Raw genomic sequence first — 27,264 nt, forward strand, 5'->3', positions numbered from 1 at the left:
TGATAGAGCCTATAAAGCAATAGAGAAATCACGAGTAACATCAATTATACATTACGTCTCGGATACCCTATATGACATGTTAATGACTAGATCCATTGATAAATCCCTTTATGACTTCCTGACAATAGATTTTCCTTTGATACCTATTATCAAAGGATTACCTAAGCTACATAAAGATAAAGATCCACCTCCATTACGTCCCATCGTATCAGGTGACCATTGGGTAACACAAAACATATCTCTATATATACAAACAAAATTGGGGCTTTATGTTAAGAAAATACCGACTATACTACTAGATTCCTTTAGATTGCTGGATGACTTAAAATTAGATTTAGTGAAAGACAATATAAAACAAGATACTATGTTAGTAACATTGGACATTGAAAGCCTTTTCACGAGTATTCCTAATGAATATGGCATAAATGCAATAAGAATCCATATGACAGAACTCAAAGTAGACAATACTGAAATCATGAATATATGCTGTATGCTAGACCTGGTTCTTAACAACAACATCTTTTTATATGAAGAACAGGTATATGCACAAACATGGGGGGTGGCCAGGGGCACCCCCTGTGCTAATGCATATGCCAATCTTGTTGTTTTAGAATGGGAAAAGGAATTCATATTTAATGATCCCAGATTTAAACATGTCGTCTTATATAGACGCTTTATAGACGACATTTTAATATTATGGAATGGTGATGAAGCTACCTTAAATTCCTTTATTAGTTATATGAACAGCACTACTTCTTTTTTTCATTTTACTTTTGAGTCGTCTAAGCTTACCGCTAATTTTCTGGACATTACTGTTAAGAAAAATACCAAATGTGAATTAACAACGACACTTTACAGAAAAACCTGTTGGAAGAATGGGATACTTCATTATAGTAGTTTACACCCACGTCATATTTTCAATAATATAGTAAGGAATCAATTTAATAGGATTCTGAAAATATGTAGTGACCATTCAGATGCTTTGAAGCTAGTTAATACTCAGAAGGATTACTTTCTAGCTAGGGGCTACCCAATGAAATTAATAGATGACGTGTTGAATTCCATTTTAGAAGACATCACTCCTCAGATAAAATTTTCTAGACATAATGTAATGAAAAGTATTCCCCACAAAATACAATATGATATAAAATACACTAGTGATGTCCAGCCTTTAACTAATATAGTGAAAGGCAATTGGAAAATCTTGTTATCAGATAAGACAGTGTCAGAACTAATTAGTGACAAACCAGCGTTCAGGTATATGAACTGTTTAAATTTGAAAAGATTATTATGTAAAGAAAAACTTAATATTACATCCATTGACATTAGGTCTCAATTGAAAACAGGGACATTCCCTTGTGGAAAATGTTCGCTTTGTGGATATATTATCAAGAAAAATAACACTAACGCTTTAAGTGTTGAACTTAACACAAAATGTATGTTTTATGCAACTTGTATTACTAGAAATGTTATTTATTTAGCTACTTGCAATCTTTGTGATAGCTATTATGTGGGCCTGACTTCACGCAGGCTTAGAGATCGGATCTATAACCACGTCTACGAGATAAGAAGGAATAGTAACACCAATGCATTGGCCATGCACTGTAATATCTACCCTAAGCATAGCTTTGCATTTCAGGTCCTACAAATAATAGATCCGAACAGAAGGGAAGGTGACCATATGAACACCTTAGAAACCTTCGAACTCAGATGGATCTTAAAATTAAAAGCCCATATACCACCAGGCTTAAATACAGTTGTTAATATTCGACCAGTTTTACTAGGCCCTACTTGATTTTGCTATATTGCTATCAATATATATTTTTTAATGACCAAATGAAGTTAGTATCTTAGTGGTAACACAATAAATGAAATTGTTTCATCTACAATTGTATTTGTCAACTTGATGTATAAACATCATATTCTGGTTACACCCACTATATTGTTGTTCTGACCCCATTAGGTCTATCGTCTTCATTATTTAACTTACTAGTCTTACATTATATCTATATACATTCCTTACACTATATACAAAGGTTTTGTTATTATCTTCGGCATCAAATATGATGTCATTTTAACATGATATTTGTGATCATGATATAGTGTAGGTCACAATAATGATCATGCACTTAGGAAATGAATTGATATTGATCTTGTTTTATATATCTTTATTTCCTTGTTCTTGAGCTGTAGTCTAGCAGTGATTTGGCTGTCTTAATTTTAATTATGACTACTTTACTTTATTCTAAGGGAGATCACCTCTTAGAGATAGTCTCTTCTGTGTAAATAAGATGAGTTGCTTTATGTCTTATATAATCAATTTTTAGAGGCACGCAATGCTTTCATTGTGTGCTTGTTAATTATACAACAGAAAGAAGCTATTTGCTTACTATAGCCTCGTATGGCGGCACGTAGTGTGATCACTGTGTGTCAGCCAGTATATATAAAAACGAAGCTATTTTACACTTTGCACTTTGCTTTGTTGTGTTGCGCTTATATGACAATGTACCTTACTAAAGTAACATTTAGATAGTTTTCTGTGTAATTAAGATGCGTTGCTTTATGCTTTATATAATCAATTTTTAGATGCACGCAATGCCATTATTGTGTGCTTACTAATTATATAACAGAAAGAAGTTATTTGCTTATTATAACCTCGTATCGTGGCACGTAGTGTGATTACTGTGTATCAACCAATATATATAAGAACAAAGCTATTTTGCATTTTGACTTGTTCTGTTGTTCCTATATTACAATGCATTTCACAAAAGCAACATCTTGGCTTCACTACTTGCCATATATGGGCAGCATTTCCTCACTAATGGTGTATAGATGATTTGTTCATTAATTCTAAATTACTTAATTATATCTATGCAAAATTAAGAAATGATAACAAGCTTAGTGTGAGTTTTCTAAATATGGGCATAGTTTCCTGTAAATATATATACGAAAATATATTGTTATCAAGATGGTTATGTTATTAATATTTGATGACAGCCTGCTCTTGAAGCTTATTTAATCACGAAGCTATATTTATATACTAACACTACCATGTTTTAGAAATTTTAATTGTGTTTTTTTCTCAAGTGGCTTTCAGGTTATTGGTTATAACCTAGCCTGATCGTTCGCTATGTTCATAGGTTCATAGGTTCATAGGTTTATACTAGGCTATCTGCCCTAAGGCATTTATAAGCCTAGCCCAAATTATTGTGGCTTACGCCACCCCTTATATGAAAAAATACTGTGCCCATTAGTTTGTTGTGCCTCTGTCCAGCAGTGACCCAGAGATGATTCCCGGGGTAAACCTACGATCTCCCATCCACAGGTCTAGATTTCTCTTGAACAGAGTCAGCGAGGTGCTCTGCCTCACATGGACCGGGATTTTATTCCACAGCATAGGGAGTCTCTGAGTGATAAATCTATCCCTCCAGCACGTCCTATTTATATCCGTGCTAAGGTTTAAGTCGCTTGCTCTAGTGGTTTTGGTGGATTTGGATTTTTGAGGTGGAGCATGTCCATTAATTCCGGGTTGGACATGGCCTTGTATGTCAGGCACATGTCACCTCTGAGCAGACGGTATGCGACTGAATAGAGCTGGAGTTTCTTCAATCTGGCAGCATATGACAGATTTTGGAGTCCCTTTATCCTTTTGGTGAGGAACTTTTGGGGTCTCTCCAATTGCTGCAGATGTCGGGTGAGATACATCCCGAATGGGGCATTGTACTCGATCATTGGTCTGATAAGTGAAGAGTACAGGGGAACAATGACCTCACTAGATCTGGATGTGAATCCCTTCATGATCAGGTGGGCAATGTAGAAGGTCTTTCTAACCACTTTAGCAATGTGAGTGTCAAAAGAAAGGCCACTGTCAACCTGGGTCCCCAGGTCCCTGATAACCTCTTCTGTGCTTAGTGGATTGCCACCTATATGGTAGCTTGGGGTTACCTTGTTTTTCCTGAAGGGTATGACTATACATTTTTGGCGTTTAACTTCGGGCCATGGCTCTGGCACCAGCTATCTGTTTCCGTGAGTCCCTTCTGAAGGATATCAGTGTCCGATGCACTTTCCACTATGGCCCAGTTTGCAGTCATCTGCAAACTTTGTCAGCCAAAGTCCTCCCATGTTGGCCTGTACTTCTGAGAAGTAGATGCCAAACAATAGGGGCCAAGGACCGAGCCCTGTGGGACACCACTTGTGACCGGCTTGGGGTCTGACACAGCGCCAGCAACTCTAACCCTGTGGGTTCTGTCCTTAAGCCAGTTTGCAACCCATCTTGTGACATATGGGTTTACATTTAAGCTGGTAAGTTTTTCTACAATACCCGAGTGGGGTATTGTGTCGAAAGCCTTTGCAAGGTCAAGGTAGGCTGTATGGACTGCCTTTCCCTCATCAATGGCCTTGGTGACTATTTGAAGAAGTCGACCAAGTTCAAAAGGCATGATCTTCCCTTGACAAAGCCAAACTGGGTCAGGTCCAATGTCTGCAAGTCCCCTATATCTTTGTTTATGAGCTCCATTATGATCCTCTCCATAGCTTTGCAGACTAGACTTGTTAAGCTTATAGGGCGGTAATTACCAGGGTCCGTAGAGGCGCCACCTTTGTGGAGTGGGACCACAGTTGCCGTCACGCCACTCCTTGGGCACGTATCCTGTGGTAAGGCTGAGATTAAACAGCTGCCTTATGTGCGGGTTTAATTCCTCATTTAGCTCGTGTAGCACACAGCCGGGGACACCATCCGGTCCCATTGATGCTGTGTTTTTAGCTTTAGAGAGAGCAGCTTTCACCTGCGCATTTGAGATGTCCGGGAGGCTACACTCGGCTGGGATAGTTATCTCTCCTTTAGGGGAGAGGGGTGAAGTTTGCACTGAACCTGTCTGCCAGTATGTTGGCAATGTCTGTGGGTTCAGTGATTTTTGTATCATTTTGGACTAATTCTGAGCATATCTGTGAGTTTCCACCCAGGTTCCTAACATAGCTGAAAAAGGCCTTATGATTGTCCTTTGAATCCATGGCAATTTTTCTCTCAAAATTGGCCTTAGTTGATTTTATGAGTGCTCGTAATTTTTTACTAATAATGATCAGGGTGACTTCCTTTTATGGATTTTGTTCTATCATGTAATAGCTTTCTCCTCTTATTGTAAAGTTTGTTAATGGCTGGGGTCCACCAGACTGGACGCTTGCCCTTTGTGGAAAGAGTCTTGGTTTTATTTGGGATTGCCTGATCCATGCAGTCCTGGAGGTGTTCATAGAAGGCATTTGTAAGGGCTTCCGCAGCTTGGGTTGTGGTTTCCTCTGACTCAGGGGCCTTGAAGGATACCACACCAGTCTTGAGTAGTGTGAAGTTTGCTTTAGAGAAGTTCTTCACTATGGTCTTTTTGTTTGGGGTGGGGGCGGGATGTGGATTTCCAGTGAGATTAGTTTATGATCAGATCTCACCAATGAGGGATATACTTCCGTGTGGAGCATTTTGTCCCCATGTTTGTGACAATGAGATCTAGTATATTTTCTCCTCTCGTGGGAACAGTGACTAGCTGTTCCATGGCATTTGAATTTATGAACTCCAGGAACCGTTGGGCTAGAAAGTTAGGGCTTGAGTAATGTTCCCAGTCTATATTCGGGTAGTTGAAGTCACCCAATATGATGGTGTTTGGAGATACATTTATACCCTCCAGTGTCTTCAGGAAGGCTGTGTGGGGTTCCTGAGTTTGAGAGGGTGGCCTGTAGCATGCTACAATTTGTAGAGCAGTTTTGCCTATTGTTAGTTGCACCTGGATGGTTTCGAAGCTTCATGCGTTGCCACCAACCTGGAGGTGTGAGTATCCTTTATGAATATGGATACACCCCTCCTTTTGTGGAGTGGTCCGGGTTTTGGGGCGGAACGCATGATATGAGGTAAAACCTAATAGTGCCGGGTGCTCTCAGGAGCCTTGAACCAGGTTTCAGTTACAGCACAGACATCGATGTTCTCCATACTGAGAAGGGCCTCGAGTGCGTGCATTTTGAGATTTAGACTTCTGGCATTGAGCAGCATTACCCTCAATTTCTTCCCATTTTTGTTTTCTAGGGTGGTAGGTTTAGAATTTGAGCCTTGCCTAAAAAAGGCACTATGGGGGTGGCAAGAGCCTTAGCCAATATCCGGAATCCCAGGGTGACAGGTGCAAGCCGTCCCTTGAAGCAGCGTGGCTTGTCAAGCATGTCATCCCAGGCAGACAGACACTGGATCCCCTTTGAATGACACCAGACATTAAGCCAATTGTTAAAGCTGATCATCTTGTCTCTATATTGTGGCATCATTCTTGGTGAAGGAAGGATACTGCTCAGGGTTAGGGTCATACCTGCCTGGGCTACATAATCAGAGAGCTCCTCTATGTCTCTTTTCATGCAGTCCAGGGAGGTACGTCTCAGGTCGTTCACACCAGCATGGACAATGACTGTGTCATATTTGTACTTGCTGTGGAGTGACCAGTGCTTGTGTTATGTGGCGGATTCTAGCCCGATAGGCAGCTTACTGTGACCCTCTCCCTGTTCAGCCTGGTGAGTGGGACGCCAGTGTGTCTGACGATGGAGTCACCTATGACAAGTATGTTTGGTGTTGTATTTGGCCTTAAGGGCTGTGACTGCTTTGCACACTGCTTTTGTGGTTTATGTGTTGCTTTTGGGGTGTCTTGAGGTAGCAGTTGTTTGGGTGTCTGCTTTGGAGGCCTCTGCTGTTTAGGTAAATTTTACTCAGAGCCTCCGAGTATGTCTTTGTGTGTTTATGTGTTTGATTCAGTGGAGTGGTAGCATTATGTGAGGCTGGTTTTGTGGTGTGTGTAGTTGCCTTCTCCTCCTGTCTGGTCTTGCCAGTCCTGAGTTGAGAGAGCTCAGCCTCCAGTTTGGCTAAATAGCTGCATCTCTCGCAAGTATTTGTGTTATGTGGGAGGAGGAGAGGGTTGTCTGTGTACATGAGGCAGTTATAACATTGCCTCAAGATTCCCAGATTCACCAGCTGGACCGGAGAGGAGATTGACAACTGACCTTTGGACATGCTAGAATAATATTGGGAAATCCTTAATTGAAAACAAGGGCCAGTGGGGAGTGAGGGTGTAGTGCTTTTAATTTTTAGTGCTGACTTATATAATTGCTTTAGTGAGCAAGTGCCAGGTAACTTGAGTGCAATGTGATACAAGTAACTAAATGCAAAAGCGACAAACAGTAACTTTCTTTCAAGTGAAACAAGGAAATAAGTACAGTAAGCAATGCAGATATCACTAGTGATCCACAGAAGCGCTGAGAAGTTGCGTATTAGGTGAATTAGCTTCCAGGGAAATAACAAGCAAACAAACAACAAGTATATAAACAAAGCTAGATTCAGTAGGCCTGGATCTAGTCTATGATAGAGCAAACAAGGTGAACCAATTTCAGTAAGATACAGTTCAAATATTCAGGCACTATAAACCTTTAACCAGAAAATTCCCAGCTCAGAAGGGCAGAGTCCAGCCTCTTCTCCCACAAGAGTGCAGTCCACGAACCTTCTTAATGTAAAATAACTGGCCTGAAGCCCAAGTGCCTAAACCAGAACTAATACACTTGGACACTGGGCTCTCAATCAGCAGTTCCCAACTTAGAAGGATGAAAGCTACCTGTCCTGCCACCACAGTGCTTGCCACAAACCTTCCTAATGTAAAACAACTGGTCTGAAGCCCAAGTGCTTAATCCAAAAGACTTGAATGATAGCTACACTTTAATCAAGTTACAACCAAGCAGTAATAAATACCATTGAATACTTTAGAGAATGTCTGGATTAGTGCTCAAGTTACACAAACAAAGCTAGATCCAGCAGGCCCGAATCCAGTCTATGCCACAGCAAACAAGGCGCACCAACTTCAGTAAGAAACAGTTCAGATATGCATGCACTATAAGCCTTTAACCAGAAATTCCCAGCTCAGAAGGGCAGAGTCCAGCCTCTCCTCCCACAAGAGTGCAGACCACGAACCCTCTTAATGTAAAATAACTGGCTTGAAAGCCCAAGTGCTTAAACCAGAATTAATACACTTTTAGAATAACAGACACTGAGCCCTCAATCAGCAGTTCTCAACCTAGAAGGATGTAAGCTACCTGTTCTGCCACAACAGTGCAGACCACAAACCTCTCAGTGCAAAACAACTAACTGGTCCGAAGCCCAAGTGTTTAAACCAAAAGGCTTAGAATGAGTTACACCAAGCAGTAATAAATACAATTGAGTATTTTAAGATGATGCAAAAGTAAAAAGAAGTAGGTAAAACACAAGTACAGTAAAAGCAGATGAAATTTTTTTTTTTTTTTTTTTTTTTTTTTTTCTGAACAAGTGCTGAGATCAAAGAAACAGATTTGAGTGCTGAAACTAGAAAACTGGCTAGTTACAAGAAAAAAAAAACAAGCTAGAAGGCTTCCCTCAAACACAGAAGGGCTTGGGGCTCAGAAGCCTACAAATAGTCTGTACCACTTAACAAGAAAGGCAGGAAATAAGCTTAATTTTTTTTTTTTTCTATTTCCCAGATGCTCTCTTTGTACACAGTAGGAGTGCCTGAAATCAGAATATGATCTCACTGCACTCAGTTGAGTGAGCAAATGAGATGGGCCCAGAGGCAGGCTGAGGCGGGCAGTTTCAATGCCACTAAGATTAACACCAAAACAAAAACAGGGCGGGTGGGTGGGAATAACTGAAGAGCAGAATAACCAGTTAAAAATTCCTTCAACACTCCTTCATACTCAGTTTAAATCAATTTAAATACTGTATTTTTTAAAAGTAAAAGTGCATAAAATGGTACTTAAATTCTCTTATACGTCCAGTTGAATATAACCAAGTTCTTAGCTTGCCAAGCTGAAGTTTTAAAGCAGGAATTATTTCACATGCACCAGTTTAAATATGCAAGGACAGGAAATCACTGACTGTGGCTACCCCCACACCTGTAATTACTAGCAAATAACAAAATTCAGCCAACACTAGCTTTTAGTTCAAGTTACTGAAGAGCAGAATAACCAGTTAAAAATTCCTTCAACACTCCTTCATACACAGTTTAAATCAATTTAAATACTGTAAAAAGTAAAAGTGCATAAAAAGGTACTTAAATTCTCTTATACGTCCAGTTGAATATAACCAAGTTCTTAGCTTGCCAAGCTGAAGTTTTAAAGCAGGAATTATTTCACATGCACCAGTTTAAATATGCAAGGACAGGAAATCACTGACTGTGGCTACCCCCACACCTGTAATTACTAGCAAATAACAAAATTCAGCCAACACTAGCTTTTAGTTCAAGTTACTGAAGAGCAGAATAACCAGTTAAAAATTCCTTCAACACTCCTTCATACACAGTTTAAATCAATTTAAATACTGTATTTTTTAAAAGTAAAAGTGCATAAAAAGGTACTTAAATTCTCTTATACGTCCAGTTGAATATAACCAAGTTCTTAGCTTGCCAAGCTGAAGTTTTAAAGCTGTTGCTGCTGAATTTTTACTAATTATGTAACTAAGTATTTAATCAATATATTGCTTGATCTAATTGTATAATTGGAAGTTAATGTTTTAGTATAAAAGTGCCCATTTAGTTTTTGTAATTTGTAACCTGAGGAAGCGCAATTTACATTGCGTGAAAGCGCTTGTTTCTGTTCTACAAATAAATTTATTTTATTTCATTTTACTTCGTGGTGGTTTCTGCATTTTTCCAGTTTTTACAAACACAGACTCTCCTAGGGAAGGCTGACACAGGTTCACTAGCTATGCCCCCTTCTGCCCAGACTAAAAGGTAATATAGGTTGCCATCAACCACTCTTTATCAACTAATATAAGGCCTTATAAAGGGTGACCAATTCTATTGTGTAATATTATTATTATCCAAATGGTAAGTGTGACCAAGACTTTCAATGCTATTTAGGAGTGGTCTGTACAGGGTCTACTTCAGATGATCAAACTTTTAAAACAGCGACTTTCATATGGCAGAGACTATAAGATCGAGGTTTCAAAAGTTCAAACACCTGAAAAAAAAAATAAAACAAAACAAAAAAAATTCCTGAACATTTTTACAGGGAGGGCAAGCCCTCCTGCACCCCCCCCCCCGCACCCTGCTATTTAAACATGCCAACTCCGAGATCGCACTACAGTGAAGAAAGGGAAATTTTCCCATTCTGCACTGTATGGAGATCTCTGTTCAGACTGTTTGAAGTTTTAAAATTTTGATCATGTGTAGGGGACCACTGTATAATGTCACCAAATACATATGCAAGTACCTTAAGAGATTAAATATCTCTAAACAAACCAGTCAGAATTAAAATGTTTAAATATATTTAATAATAAATAATAAAAGAACAAGATAATATTCAATAACTCAACACAGTAAATACAGAGTTCAGAATCACAGGAAATATTTTAAAACAACATTTCAGGACAGTCTCAAATAAGTACAGAGAACATCTAAACTAATCTTTACTATATTCCTATCTGTATAAGACATAAGTGCTGAAGATAGATGTTTCCAGGTCCAAAGACAAATACAAAATTCACAGTCTCTGATAAGAGTTCCCAAATTAAAAACAAAACATTACTGCTGGGTGAGCTGGATGACATCAGTATTTGTCACCTGCCTTAAGTTCCCAGACTAACAGATACCAACAGAATTTTAAGCATCTCTGTGTGAGAAGTACATATTTCTCAGAAGTTTGACTAGAACTGGAAGTCATAAAACAGTTAAACACTTAATATTTCTGTTTAAAGACAATAGAAAGAAACTCCTATCTCCTGTCTCATTGCTGCCTTGAAACTAACTTTTATAGCGCATCATAAAACTTTTAAAATTTATTTTCTTGAAGTTTTGCAAGTTAACTCTGTATGTTACAACTTCTACTATTAAAACACACATCTGCACAGGTGTATATAGTTTATGCACATTTCTGCTCTTTTCCAGCAGGGTACACTGTGGTTACATTCTTGAAGCTCAATATATAACAAACAGTAGAACAACACTTCTGCAACAGTAGTTTAATATCCACATAACATACACTTCTCTCACATTTGTAAGACAAGCCTATGGATCATATTAATATTCACAAATGACATATGAGTATTTACAAAATTCCAGCTAGCTGGGCTGGCAGCATTTGGCTTTGTCACACTTCTCCCCTCTATGAGAACTCGAGCAATTTTTTCAAGTGACCCTTGAGAAATGTTGCTTGAGAGAGTTGAGCCTATCTGGGAATACCTTAACTCATTCCCTGTCTTGAGATTCCAGCTGCCTTGGCATTGCTGACCCCAGTATCATGCTACACTGTCCTATCATATGCCTGCAACCCTAGACTCCACCATAATAATTTGGGATTGGCTGGCTGGTTCTCTGTAGTCATAGATCCCCCTCAGACTCCTCCTGCCTCCTATTGCCAATACTTAGCACAAGGGCCTCCCCTATCATGGTAAGGTTTTATCATGTTAACATGGTGCAATTTGTGGCCCTGCCTCCTGACTAGCAGTTCTACCATGTAGTTAAGATCACTGATCTTCCTTACCACTTTGTAGGGTCCCTCCCAAGCTGCCTGCAGCTTGTTGTGTCTAACAGGAATGAATGCACTGCAGCATACTCTCTAACTCAAACTTTCCTGTCATACCAGAGCTTTTTCTGCTGTTGGGCCTCTGCCAGGTTCTCCTGGGCCAAGCCTATGAGTGCCCTGAGCCTTATTCTGAGGTTTAGGACATATGTCACAATAGACTCCTTGTGATATTCACACTTACCTTCCCATTCACCTCAAAGCAAATCTAGAGGTCCCCTCACCCTATGCCCATACTACAACAACAACTCAAAGGGTGAAAAACTTAAGAATTCCTAGGGATCTTGTCTGTAAAAAAACATCAGATGGGGAAAATATTTGACCCAGTCCCTCTTAAACTGGTCTGAAAATGCCCGTAGCATGGTCTTGAGTGTAGAGTTTAACCTCTCAACAAAACCATTAGTATGGGGATGGTAGGGGTGGTCTTTAGGTGCTTCACCCCACAGTACTTCTACAGACATGAAATTGGCACCTCTGTCAGTCTGTATTTCTTTTGAGAAACCTACACTGCTGAAAATCTCTAACAAAGCATGTGCCTCCTTTACTGCCTCAATGGAGGACAGACCCATTGCCTCAGGGTATCTGATAGCATAATCTACTACCACTAGGATATATTTTTTACCTGTGGAACTTGGGGTACTCAGAGTCCCCACAATATTCACAGCTATCCTCTGGACTGGCTCCTCAATCACAGGCAAAGACATCAAAGGAGCTTTCACCTTAACTCCTGCCTTGTCTACCTTTTGGCACTGCTCAGAAGGTCCTGCAGTACCCTGTTATATCTCTGGAAATCCCAGGCTAATAGAAGTTCTGCATAAAATGTCTCTTTGTATGTTTTATGCCCATATGACCTGCAAAGGGAATATCATAGGCTATGGCTAGAAGTGCCAGATGGCAGGCACTGGGCACTGCCAACTGTATTCTCTCACCCTCTAGTCCTTCCTCAGGGGTCCACTTTCTGTACAATAACTATTTGTCCCAGTATACAGATCCCCCTTCCCTTGAGAATCAGGTGCCTCACTAGCTACCTCCCTCAGGCCCTGTAATGTAGGGTCTGAGAGTTCAGCCTGTCTCAACTCTCTCTTTGTAAGCCTTCCCAGCTCCACTTCCACAGGAAGTCTGGTATCCTCTGACAGCAGTGCCGCACTGTTAGCATAGGTACTACTACTACTTATCTCTGCCCTTGCAGTCACTCTGTCCAAGGGAACATCAGTACCCACAAGCAGCTGTGGCTCAGCTTCAGTCTCACTGCTAATGGATAGCTCCATCCATGAAGTAACCACCTTACCAGTCCTGTCTGCAAGTGTGCAGTCTATCTGGGTCTCCCCGAGGCTACCAGACCCTCATGCTTGTCTCCAAGTCTGACTGCGTGTAACTGCATGCACACATGGTACAGCATTATCAAAATCATTCCCTATCAGGACATCTGCAGGGATATCCTCAAACACACGTACTTGCTGGCTACCTTTTCCACCCTCCCAGTCAAAGTGAACCATAGCCAAAAGAATTTGGAATGGGGTCCCTCCTAAAGCTCTGACTGGAGTAGTCTGCCCAAGCAAGTAGTGCCCCTCTGTAACCATTGCAGGCTTCACAATGGTTAGGTCAGAGGCTATGTCTCTCATAGCCATGGCCTCTTTCTGATTCACTAAGATAGGATATAATCTCTTGTGGTACTTTGGTACCCTTGTTGTTTCGAGACAACTTACTGTTGGCATTTTGTCATTCCCACTTACTGGCTCTCCCACCTTTTGTTCCCCACTTTGCTTCCATGGACATCAACATGCTACATGGCTCCACTGGTTACATTTAAAACATTTAACCCTTTGTCCTGGACGTGTACCTGGACAAGTGGCTTCCCCTGGTACTGGCAGACTCTGTTGGTGCAGTCTGGGCTGCTCACCATGGGTTCCCTTAGACGTATGAGTAGCACTGGGTGTCCCTTTCCTGTGCAGTGATGCCCTGCTTGCTAGGTATAGGTCTCCCTTCTTCTCCAACTCATCTGCTGTATTGCATTGTCTATCAGCTAACCAGATTTTCATGTCCTCAGGCAGAGTGCTAAGGGCTTGTTCCTTTCACCAAAATGTCTGCCAGCCCTTCAAAAGTGGTGACCTAACATCCACTCATCCACCTATGAAAATAAGTGCTTAGTTCAGCAACATATTCACACACACTTTCATCTGCCTTGCATCTATGCTCTCAAAACTTTTTCCTATAAGCTTCAGGTGTTAACTTAAAAAAATCAAGCAAACAGTTCTTTACAACATTATAATTTAAACAGTCAGTATCAGACAGTTTGGAAAGAACAGTTACAGCTCTACCATGGAGTAAGGGGGTCAGGAACCATACCCAGAGCCCTTGGTCAACATTATGCTGTTTACATATCCTCTCAAACATATGAATGGATCTATCAAAATGACCTCCCTCTGTAAATTGTGGAAGTAATTTACTGACCTTTGTTGCTTCTGGGGTTCAGTTACTCCCTTCCCCATTACCTCTACGACTCTGGCCAAAAGTCAGCATCTCCTTTTCATGTTGCCTCTGCCTCTCATTCTCTTCAGCCTGCAGATGACACAATTTCTCATTTTCTTTCTGCCTTCAGATGTCTCAGTATCTCTGCTACTTCTATTTCCAAATGCTTGGCCTCTAGCTCAAATCTCTTTAACTCTAGATGAATTTTTATGTCCTCTGTGTTAGGGTTGAGCTGTCCATTCTTTGAGAGTTGTACTTCTCCACGGCCAATCTGATTGTCCTCCTGGTTGCTATCCTGTGATACAGCTGTGACTAAAGCTGCCATCATGTCTGCTTTAGTCAGGATGGCATGCACCACTCCTTTAGCCTGACACATATCAGCCAACTGGCTCCTTGTCAGCTTGCCATACTTCTCTGCTGACATGCTTGCCTGATCTCCAAACTAAGCTAACAAAAAAAATAAATAAAACAATTGTGATATGAAATCTAAATGTTCACTATGTGACTGATTGAGAGTAAAAATACCTTCAGGGACCTCTGTACACAGGCTGCAGGAATTCAATATCCACACCACTCCAAGCCAATCAACATGTAATGTGGCTAACCCACCACTGTCAGCCAATCAATATTTGATGTTGTTATCCCACCACTGCCAAACAATTAATATGTGATGCCCCGGAACTGGCCCAGTAATCAAGGAGCCTCAATCCTCACCACTAGCACCAGTGAGGGATGTACACATTGGGAGGATGAAAAGTACACAGACAGAAAAGTACAATTTCCCTTGAGAGCACACAGAGATCACGGTCAGTCTGGGGCTTGTTTCTCCCTCCTTCTCCAGATCTCCAATAAGACTTCCCACTGGCACAGCTATAGTGTTAAGATCTCAGCTGAATGGTCAAGCCAAAACCTCCAGCACCCTCTCTGTCCAACCAGTGCTTTGTGTCCCTGCCCAAGTAGCTGACACACACACACACACACACACACACACACACACACACACACACACACACACACACACACACACACATACACTTTGAGACTTGATTTATATACAAACACACAGACACTCCTGGGGAAGGCTGCCACAGATTCACTAGCTATGCCCCCTTCTGCCCAGACTATAAGGTAGTACCAGCTGCCATCAACCACTCTTTATCAGCTACTGTAAGCCCATTGCAAGGGGTTACCAATTCTCCTGTGTAATGTTACTATTATCCGAATGGTAAGTGTGACCAAGACTTTCAAGGCCATTTCTGAGTGGCCTGTGCAGTGTCACCAAACACATATGCAAGTACTCTAAGAGCTTAAATATCTCTAAGCAAACCAGACACAATTAAAAGATTTCAATATGTTTAATAATACATAATAAAATACAAGACAATACTCAATAACTCAACATAGTGACTACAGAGCTCAGAAGCATAGGAAATATTTAAAACAACATTGCAGGATAGTCTCAAATAAATACAGAAAACATCTACACTAATGTTTGCTATATTCCTATCTATATCTAAAATATACTTTTCTCTAGTTACTTACTATTAGCAAGGCAGAAGTGCTGAAGATGGATGTTTCCAGGTCCAAAGACAAATACAACATGCACAGTCAAAACATTACTGGTGGGTCAGCTAGATGACATCACTGTTCCCAGGCTAACAGATACCTATAGAATTTAGCATCTTTGTGTAAGAAGTACATATCTCTCACAGAAGTTTGTCTAGAACTGGAAGTCATAAAACAGTTAAACACTTGTACATTTTAAACCTACTAATTATTTCTGTTTCAAGACAATAGAAAGAACTCCTCACTCTAGACATCCTGTCTCCTTGCTGCCTTGAAACTAACTTTTATACCACATTGTAAAACACTTTTAACTTATTTTCTTGATGTTTTGCAAATTAACTCTGCATGTTCCAACTTCTAACATTAAAACACACATCTGCACATGTATATAGTTTTTACACATTTCTGCTCTTTTCCAGCAGGGTACACTGTGATTACATTCTTGAAGCTCAGTACATAACACACAGTTCAATACACACTTCTGCACCACTAGTTTAATATCCACATAACATATAGTTCTCTTACATTTTTAAGACAAGCCTATGGATCATATTAATATTCACAAATGAGATATGATTATTTACAAAATTCCAGCTAGCTGGGCTGGCAGTATTTTGGTTTGTCACACCTCAGTCTTTGATACTTGTGACATAGTTTCAACCACATGAAGTTATTTTCCATTTGCCACTTGCAGACTGATTATGAATTTATGAAAAGTACAAACTTTATTATGTAATACTCTAAATCTGATCTCAGCGTCAGGCTCAGATACTCAAAACTGATGACTTTTTCATAAATAGTAATCTGCTACATATCTATAGACTGCAATTATCTTTATATTGATTAAGTCAAAATGTGTGTTTAGTTTTAAACTGTTAACATGTACAAGCAAACTGGAATATAAATCCTATGTTGTTCTGTTTTAGACAACACTGTTCTGACACTGTAGTTATACAGTGTTAGGAATACATTGAATCAATGTAATCTTATAAAATTAATACATTGAGTCTTTGTATTTCAAAAGCAACATGTCAAGGCTATCCCCAACACTAAAAGTCTTAGTATGATTTTTAGATCTTATTCTGATCACTTCTTTTTCAGTTTTACAAAGTATTACTGTTAAATTTAAAAATTCCTTTGAATGTAGGAATTGAGTTTGATTTCCATTTTTTTTGTAATAAATTTTTTAGCTACTGCCAGGAGACTCCAGAATATTTTTTTATTATTTGGATCTTACAGGATAAAGGAAGTGGAACATTCATTAGTGTTATTGATCTAGTTAAAGAGCAATTATCAGACCCTCTTTAAATTTCTAGTCTCCCACCAGGACACAAGTGCTCTTCAGCAATTACATTCTGCTTGCCGAGCACACTCAAGCAAATCTGCAGTCTGCGGCTACCACTTCACCCATACAGTATAAGAAGGAATCCGTACTCTAAACTAAACATGGATATACATTTTGAGCCTCAAGAGCAGGGTCAGTCCACCCAGGCATTCTACTTGTATGTTTTATGAGAGTGAAACTATTACATTAGCAGTATTTCTTAGTAGTTCTCAGCTTGCTAATAAAACTGACTGTTGTACCCTTGTGTCCTCCCCACCCCCCACTAGTACAGTAATCCTAACTGTCCAATAGACAGTATACATTTAATTCACATCCCTGTGACTAAATTAACCATCAAGCAGCCTTCTCAGTGCTTTCTGCCTTTGTATCACTTTGAGGCCCACCTGTTTATTTGCATCTCTATACATCCCCCTTCATTGCTAATGTATCTTCCTACTCTAATCTGTGCACAAACTGGTTACTAATCAGCAGGTCAATGTGAAGACACACTCCCAACCTTAATAAACTTTGCTGTCTCTTCTCTCCTTCACTTTACAGGTAGTTTGAATTATTACTTACCCCCTCTGAGGCCTTCACTGATTTCCACTGATTGCCTCTTTGGTTTCTTTGTATTCCACCTGGTTTACACCCCTTGTGCTATCTCCCTCCCCCAATACAAAGTCTATATTAGAATCCTGCTGAGCATGGAGCTATCTTTAATTTCTGGTCTCCCACCAGGACACAAGTGTTCTTCAGCAATTGCATTCTGCTTGCCAGTAAGCCATTAGACCTCAGAAATGTGTTTAAAGTGCACAGAATTGTAAAGTAATATTTACTTTTTTCTCTTGTCTTGGTTGGCTCTGCCCCGCTCCATTCGCTCTCGCTAACGCTTGGGCTATCTCCGCTCCCCTGCTCTGCTCCCTATTCCCTCCTGCCCCCACTACCTCTACAGTTATAGTATTCACAGCCACACCCAGAGCTCACCTTCACATCACCTCCACCAATCACAGCTCCTCAAGTCACATCACATTTTACTACACCAACTTGCTCCACACAAAATACTCCCAATCACTCTCATTCCCACTAGGCATTTTTACATCACCCACACTACTTCCCCATCCACATATAGTGCAACCCTATAATTCCTATTCAGACCCCCCACCTAGAAACAACTTAAATTTATAACCATGATTATCACACAACTAAGTCTAGTCTGTCTTCTCATAATTCTTTACAACACCACAAGTTATCACTCTAGCAATATCCCTAACCTTAGTAGCACAACACTACATTATGCACTCTCATATACAGACACCACAGATTATAATAATATCTGCCCACAGTTATTCAAGAACTACATAATGGACCAATTCAGAACTAAACACATATGCTCTCATTCCTACTCCAGGAAAACACAATACTTTCTCACACTCCTCACCAAACTCCAACATCTGTATAACCATTTTAACTCCAGGCTTACCATAAGTGGGGATATCCACCCCAACCCAGGCCCAAATCCATCCTGTCCAACACAAACTGCTCCAACACAAATGTCAGAACATAACACCCCCACTTACTTCATCCCTGGGCAAATCAACAGCAGCAAAACCAACCATCTTTTAATGCTAAATATTAATATTAGAAGTATCAAAAATAAAATACCTGAACTCCAGGCCACAATAGCACACTACTCCACAGACACAGTTGCTTTAACAGAAACCTGGCTATATAAAAACATAGCTAACTCAGAAGTTCTCCCTACTGGCTACAATATCATTAGACAAGACAGAGAAAAAAGTAGATGGTGCCAAAAGCAGCGCAACGACCAGGAAACAAGAAGCTGCTAGCGTAGACAAGACAGACCACTTTGTAAATGGGGTGGAACTGCCTTACTGTACAAGTCCAACTTAACTGCCCATCAATTACCAAACTCCTACCCCTCCCCCAATAATTGGGACATACTTATCTCACAACTTCAACTTCACCCTAAAAAGGTCATCACCACAATTGTGATCTATATTCCACCTGGTAATACACCTGCTAGCCTTGGTGTTCTTCCACATACTCACAAGAAACCCTTATTCTGGGGGACTTCAACCTAGATTGGTTCACCTGTATATCAGAGCCACCAAGTAATCTAGTAAATCTCCATGGCTACCAGCAGCTAGTCCAAATTCCAACTAGATGTAATAAAAAATCTAAAAGGGACTCCATCCTTGACTGGGTCCTAACAACCCCACATTGTACCCTCACACAGGCAGTCTCCCAGACACCTTAAGTGACCACAACATAATATACTTTATACGTAGTAGAACAAGCATAAGCAAAACCACTAACTATATATCCACTAGAAACACAAAAAAATTCTCTCCCGAGGTCCTCAACACTTTACTCTGTAACTGTGACTGGACCCCCCCTAAAACCCTCTCACTTGACCAAGCTGTAGCAAAGTTCAACAAAACATTTCTACAACACCCTAGACACTGTTGCTCCATTGTGCAAAATCAAGGTTAGAACTTCTACAAACCTCTGGCTCAGTAAAGAAACCAAACAAATCCTCAAGTCCAGAGACACTGCCTGGCTTTACTATCAAAAAACAAAAAAACACAAAGCCTACCTAAGTACCAAGAACTGCGCAACCTTGCAAAAAAATGCATTAGTCTGGACAAAAAAATCCTACTACACAACATTACAAACTAAATACCAACACAACCCACAAAAATTTTGGAAAAATGTAAACCAGCTACTAAAATCTACCCAAAAGGCTAGCCCCAAACCAACCACCCCTGACACGAAAGTTCCCATCGAAACACAATTCAACTCCTACTTTGTGAACTCAATTCTATCCATAGTATCACAGGACAGTTCCATCCTCACTATCCCCCCCCCCCAAACACAAATAACACTAATACAAGCTTTACTCTCAAAACAGTTTCCACCACTTCAATCAAAAGCATGCTCTCCAAACTAAAAACCTCATCAACAGCAGCCGACCTACTCCCCAGCTATTTCTTGAAACTCACAGCAGATGCTACTGCTATCCCAGTCTCCACTCTCCTAAACAGATCAGTTGTTGAAAACTATGTGCCCAAACTCTGGACAATATCCTATGTTGCACCCATACATAAAGGTGGGACCTCCACTGAACTTAACTACAGACCCATTGCTTTACTGTCCCCCCGGCCAAAATCCTAGAAAAATGCATCCATACCCAGATGCTAAACTATCTCCTAGACAGCAACATCCTGTATTCAGCATGGTTTCAGACCTGCCCATAGCACCACTACAGCCCTCCTCTGCTTCACAGACGCAGTAAACCATCTCAAAAATGAAGGCCTACAAGTGTCAACTCTTTTTTTGGATATGTCCAAAGTATTTGACACAGTCTCACACCAAATTCTGCTAAACAAACTAAACCAATATCATCTATCAAATTCCACTCCTACCTGGTTCCAAAGCTACTTAACTGACAAGTACCAAGCTGTGAAATGAGAAAATTCTCTCTCTCCTCAGCTACCCAGAACTATAGGAGTCCCACAGGTTTTTATCTTAGGACCACTACTATTCACAGTCTTCACAAATGACCTCCATACCTCCACACAGCATGCATCTATAATTCAGTATGCAGATGACACTACCTTAATCTGTGCTGCACAAAGCATTCCCTCCCTCCTGCAAACAACTCAACTTGCATTCTCTGACGTTGAAAACTACCTAACCAAAGCCCAACTTATCCTCAATCCAAAGAAAACTCAGCTTATGATTATAACCACTTCTAACAAAAACACTAACAGTCAATTCACTATCTACTCCTCAAATACTACTCCAATTGTTCAAGTGGCACAGGCTAAGCTATTGGGAATAACCATAGACTCCCACCTAAAATTTGATAGTCATCTCAACTTAACTATTAAAAAAGTACATGCCAAACTGGGGTCACTCTACCGTATCAAACCATTTCTTACCAACAACACAAGATCAGCCATTGCTTGCTCCCAACTTCTATCCACCCTACTCTATGCATCTCCCATTCTGACTAATCTCAACAAAACTGAACTAAGTAAAATGGAAGCCTGCTATAACAGAATTGCCCACTTTGCTGCAAATTGCTCATATAGAACTCATCGCTGTACTGCTTTGAGACAGCTCCACTGGCTTGAACTGCCCAACCTCCTTAACCTACAATCTGCTCTGCCTCTGTCATTCTATCTATTACCTCCCCAATAAGTGTCCTGCCGTCAAAAACCTAGTACAACATCACTCAGCCAAAAGGCCTCTTAGATCATCAAGCAAACTACTACTAGAAGTCACCAACAGCTACAATAGCTTTGGAGATGCACTATATAGTAGTTCAGTGGCTAAAAAATGGAACTCTGTCCCTACTAGCATTCAAAACACATCATCCAAAGCCTCCTTTAAAGACCTCGTCAGGCAACATCTCAAGCAAAGTTGGCAGTGCCATGATTGCTCCCCAGGCTAGTGAAAGCAGATAACATATACATACTAAATCTAGAGCACTTGATAATAGTTTTCAATCTTATTCACAAACACTGACTAATCAACAATGTATGTACTGTACCTGTGTACTATGTATGTATTCTTCTACCTATGTTCCATATTTCAGCTGTACACCACAAATCTATTAATTACCTTTATTTTTAAAATTAATATTTTTTTGTTTGTTCTCTCCACTGCAACTGTTTATGACTGCATACCACTGTAAAAACATGTCTCTTGTAATTTGTGTGTATACTGATCACGTCTAAATAATTAAATGTGTCTGTAATTTTTCTTTGTGGAGCTTTTTTCCCCAGGCCTCTGCTGAAAAAGGGCCTTTTCGGCTCAGTCAGACACCCCCAGTTAACAAATGTAAAATAAATAAATAAATAATCCCTTAACAATCGTACTTATCTCTTCCCAGTATACATTTCATTTTTTACAGTCCATAAATATCTGATCCAGTTAGGTTTTACAACTTTACTATATCTCCTACAAACTGAAGAAATTATTTTACTAAACTTATATTTGTTTAGCGATTAACAAACATTCTATGTACATATTTCCACACAAAAAATTTCCAGTATAAGCTAAAAGAAGTCTGACTTACTGATTTAAGTACAAAGCTATATTTTCTTATTGTCAATATATTAGTTTACTACTGATTTCTTAGAATATATATCTCATAATTATGGTTGCACAAAATCATTATTTCTACCAAATACTGAGTCTCAGTCATCAAGAGTTTTTCTAATTTAGTATTTCAACCACATACAATCTGACCGTTCAAGTTCTTCATATCCACACCTGTGGCATTAATTCTATAATAATTTTAGACCCATTAGCCTAATATGTCTTCTCTGAAAAATCTTGAAAATAATCATAATGGAGTTTTTTTTCAATACCTCTGTCAATCTGTTAGTTATACAACAATATAAGACATGGCAAAAAGGACAATTATGATTATAAAGTAAATTTAAATTTTGATCAGCATGCATCTTACAAAAGTCAGAAAACCATATTCTGTAAACCATTTAATTGCAAAGGGCATGTGTAATTGCTCCATGTGGATTACTGTACCATTTTATACCTCACTGATCCAGCACATTGCTGAATAAAGTATAACATTTTATAGACTTCAAGCAGGTTTCCTGAAACAACTAAAAACAGGTACAGTGATTCCTAACTAGAAGAAACACAGGTTTGGAAAAACTGAACTGTTAAGCTAAGGAATTATCATTATATTATATTTCATATATTTTCTAAATGTGATTTATTTCTGGTGTATTAAGCAATGCCATATGTTCTTCAATTTGTCTGTGCCTGGCATGCACTGCAAGCAAATGTAACAGCATATTGGGAAACCTAGATTAAAATAAATATCAAGTGTAGAAAAAATCAACAGATACACATTACGAAATGTCTTCTAAAATTATGAAATAAGCTTCCTTCTAGAATCAGAAGGAAGTCATAATAAGCTTCCTTCTAGAATCAGAAGGAAGTCATATAGTCAGGCTTGTTGAAGGCCATTACTCAAACCTGTGAATCCAGGAACCTGAAAAACATTCAATATTTTTTATCAGAACATTTAATTTGTTCTTTTGTGATATTTGATTTACAACCATGCTTTTTTAAAAATAATGATGAAAATGTAATTGGAGTTGCTACTCATTTTCTATCAATAATGCCATTTTGTAACCTTCAAAGATGTTTATTCATATTTATTGTGTAGGCTTTCACTGCAATAAAATAGCTCAATCCCTGTGAAAAGATCATTAACAGCAACCCTAAGTTTGTTGCAAAGCTGGACTAAACTAATAATTAAAAATATTATGAGACTGTTTGTTTGTAAAGGGCTCAAAGAACTACAGCAAAAGGAGAGATGTGTAGAGCTGTCTAGAAATGAATGCAGTTAAACTGAAGAGTGGACTGTGATGATATGAAATATTGTTAGCTATGCCAGAAGAAGCAAGGCAGTGGATGTGTAACATATGCCAGCACAGCTAGCTGGAATTTTGTAAAGAATTATAGTCATTTGCATATATCAGAGTGACTTATACAGATGCTTGTGTTGAAAATGTATTTGTAAAGCTGCTCGTGTTAAAAAAAAAAATCTACCAAGAGTAGGTCCTGCTGGACAGAAAAGAAATATATATAGTAGACTGTACTGTTGTAAATGGTATATTGAAAGAGATGAGGTTAATCCCAGTCCAGTTAACTCTGGAAAATAGTGAGAAATTAAATTCCTTAGTTTAGGCCAGAAAGATTGTCCCTGGGATTCAATAATGCCTACACTCAGGGTAAACCATTCTGAGTGAACAAACAACACATATATAACTCACAATTTCTTCTCCTAATTTTAGTTTTCCTACTGAAATTCTTGCAACTTTAAATATTGACGGGTTTATAAAGGTTGCCACAAAGTTTAGACCACATGTACACTTAGTGTAATCTTTCTGAGTAACTAGAGAGCACAAAAATGTGATGAACATGTTCTTGAATTTTGTACACTTAGTGTAGGCTTTATTGAATATGGCCCTGCATCTTACAGTTCAGATTGCAGCCAGAAACAAAATGTCTGTTCCAGAGAATGGTTTATTAGCTCCTGCAGGAAGAGTTTTATTGTTTTATTACTTCCAGAAGCAGCAACAGATCTTAGAAATGCTCTACGTGTGTTTTTTACTGACACATGTGTGCAAGATTCTGGGTCACTTGCTAGGAAAGGGGGTAGCATGGGAACCAGAAGTCAGATGTCCAAACATATATAATGTCATTCTGTAATCCATCACAAAAATTATGTTTAATACTAGATGAGACTGAAGTCTCAGAGCACTCTGTTTTTGGAACCTGACAGAAGGAAGAACACTCAACTACTTCATCTTGCCTTGCTCTAGTAAGTGACCAGGGAATAGTAATTCTTTAGATCAGTCAGGAAAATATAGTATGATTAGCTAAGTACCGTTTTTTTGTATCTGTGTGAATCTACTCATCTGTGTTATTTTAATATTTCCTGTGAATGAAACACTGGAGTTTGTTGTAAATAGATAGCATATTCATGTGCTTTTATTATTTATTATTAAATAAATTTAAACTTTTGGCTGGTCCTTTAGAGAATATTTTAACCTTTGAGAGTAATCATATCTATTTGGTGACTCTATGGCCACTCCTGAAAGCCTTACTGCATTGCTCAAACACTATCATTTGCATTAATATTAATTTCTCTCTGTATATTGGGTAACCTTGTAAGAGCCTTAGAGTAGCTGGCTTTTGAATGTCTGGTGGCAGTAACTACCTTATAGTCTGAGCAGAAGGGAGCATAGCTAGTAAATCTATGCCAGCCTTTCTCAGGTGTGTGTGTGTGTGTGTGTGTGTGTGTGTGTGTGTGTGTGTGTGTGTCTTTCTGTGAAAATAAAATCTCAGAGTATGTGTGTCAGCTTCTTGGAGCAGGGACACAGAGCACTGGTTTCATAGAGAGAGTGGTGAAGGACTTCACTTGGACACACGGCTGAGGACTCAACTCTATAGCTGTGCCAGTGGGCAGTTTATTGGGTAGCTGGAGAAAGACAAAGAAGTGTATTCCCTTTGTGCCCTTAAGGGAAAATGTGCTTGATGCAGAGAACTGCCTCTGGAAATACTGGGTGTATCCATTTTTGTTCAAAGTGAACGTCCCTTATCGATGTCAGTGATAAGGATATAGGATCTTTAATTACTGGCCCAGAGTGAGGACATCACATGGACATTGATGAAATATCTTCCAGTCGAGGCAAAGAGAGTATAAAGAATCCTTAGTTTCCATGCTAATCGTTAATGCACATCAAACATTTATAGATTTCATTGCTTCATGCCGTCTGCCATGCTTTATTTGGCAAATGGACCTTTGCAACTTTTTTTTATTTATATTTAATAAATTGACTTTTGACTTGCAGTGTAGACATTTTTGCATCACTCAAAGACTATGTTGTCACTTTTTTCTTTCCAGGCTATAATTATGTTTATGTAAATCAAGCACAAAAATGTACATTGCAACACAAAAAAGTGGCTTGCAAAACAAAATTTACTCAAGAGTTAACTTTATTGCATTTAACAATTACTGTTCCTCTGGTGGCTTGGATCATCAGGGGTGAAAAACTATAATTAATATTGAACAGTGTTTGAATAGTTTAAAACCTTTGCTTGTAGAATGCCTGGTCACATTCCAGCAGCTTGTGTATTACCTGTTCCAAGTTGAATGCATGTTTGTGTATTTGAGTGTAAAAAGACTCGGATACACAGAACTGATCTCAAATTTACTTTATTTGAATTTGATGACTTGAACGCAGCGTATTTAGAGACTGGAGGTTAGAGGAGTGCAAGGTGCCTGGTTGTAGTTGTAGCGCAAGCTGCTGATAAAATGGGTGGCCACCAGTTACTGTAAGAGACTCAAGTAGATGGCAATCAAACTGAAACAGTAGTTTCAAGATGTCCAATGACAGTGAAACAATTAAAACAATCAGCTTCTAAAGTGCTTCTTTGAAGCCATCATCCTTAAAGCCTAAAATCCTCGAATTTAGTGAATAATCAAACAAAGTACAGTTCAATAATGCAAATTCAAGACTGCATTCTTGTAAGCAAGTCTTCAGTAAGCTGCTATGGACACCAAAAACAATCAAATGTCACCCTTCTAAATTATATTAAAATAACAATTATGACATTGTAAATTTATTCAAAAAGCAAGCTAACTCGGAAATAATGAAAATAAACAAAAAAATGTTTCATAAACACATATAATTCAAAAACCCATGTCTGATGAAAATCCAAACAAAATCATATTAATGGGGCATTGTCATCTATGTTTAAAACAGAAATGTGGAAAGGCTCATAATGTACATATATCCTGCATTATGACCTAAAAGACTAGGTAAGGAGACCCCTCATTTAGATCTGTATTAGAATATAGTGGATATATGTTTTTACATCTCAAAATGAGTTTATCCTCAAAGCCTGTTGACTGTCCATTGTATATCACTTTATCTATTGAACAAGAGTGTGCAAAGTACATAAAACTTAGAAACTGAAAAGCAGTTGTTACGACATACTGTAGCATGCAATGTGAATAAACTACAATTACAATTCAAAATATCTCTCAAATTCTGAAACCCTTCACTAGCCTGCTGGTTTGTTTGATATGCCATTATTTTTACATTTTCTGAAAATTCTTTTTAACGTTACTGCTGAAAGATTCACTTGCAGCAACACATTCTCCATTTTGGGTTTTCTTTCCTGTATACCAACAGTAACAGTTTACCACCACATTTTAACATTAGCAGATATTGATAGTTGTAATTAACCTTGAAATGAGCTGTTTATTCTGCCTTCCTCAAATTCAACTATGTTAGGTACTGAGAGATAATTGCTTAGTGGTTGGTTTTCTTTAAAGTGACTTCTTATCATTGTGTAACACAGTAGATTTGTTTTCTACAGGAAAAAGTCATGTTTACAGGAGTTAATATTTCTCTTCTAAACACTCCATACTGTACTCCTACAACCATATAGAATTACAAACATAAAAGAGCAGAAATATTTTCTGTTGAAGAACTTACATGTTGGTTGTTTCCATTATTGTTTTCAAATTTTGTTTCAATCCTGATGTGAAACTTTGGCAAGAAGGAGCACTGTTTATGAAGAAAAGACAAAAGAAATACAGTGAACGTCTTTGGCTACAATAGATTATATTTTTTTGTCTTTTTCATACATGGTTATATGTTTTAAAGGCAGCACAATGATTGTCACTGTAATTGACTGTAATGCTGTATAACTAAGTATATGAAAAGTACATTGTAATCCTGAAGCATATCTTCTAAATAATAATTTCACTG

At 38.9% G+C, this 27,264-nt stretch overlaps 1 protein-coding gene across 2 annotated transcripts in view; it reads right to left on the reverse strand.

The window, feature by feature from the left end:
- The window catches only part of LOC122809132 (cytoplasmic phosphatidylinositol transfer protein 1-like), a 641,537-nt gene that overhangs the window by 276,263 nt on the left and 338,010 nt on the right, over positions 1-27,264 (reverse strand). For both annotated transcript variants that reach the window (XM_044080408.1, XM_044080400.1), the window contains exon 5: positions 26,989-27,060. In XM_044080408.1, the coding sequence (XP_043936343.1) occupies positions 26,989-27,060 (72 nt within the window). The remainder of the gene's footprint in view (positions 1-26,988; positions 27,061-27,264) is intronic.

This window comes from Protopterus annectens, chromosome 1.part1, assembly GCF_019279795.1.
Source record: "Protopterus annectens isolate FY-2018-M chromosome 1.part1, PAN1.0, whole genome shotgun sequence".
In the NCBI taxonomy this organism is placed as follows: Eukaryota; Metazoa; Chordata; order Ceratodontiformes; family Protopteridae; genus Protopterus; species Protopterus annectens.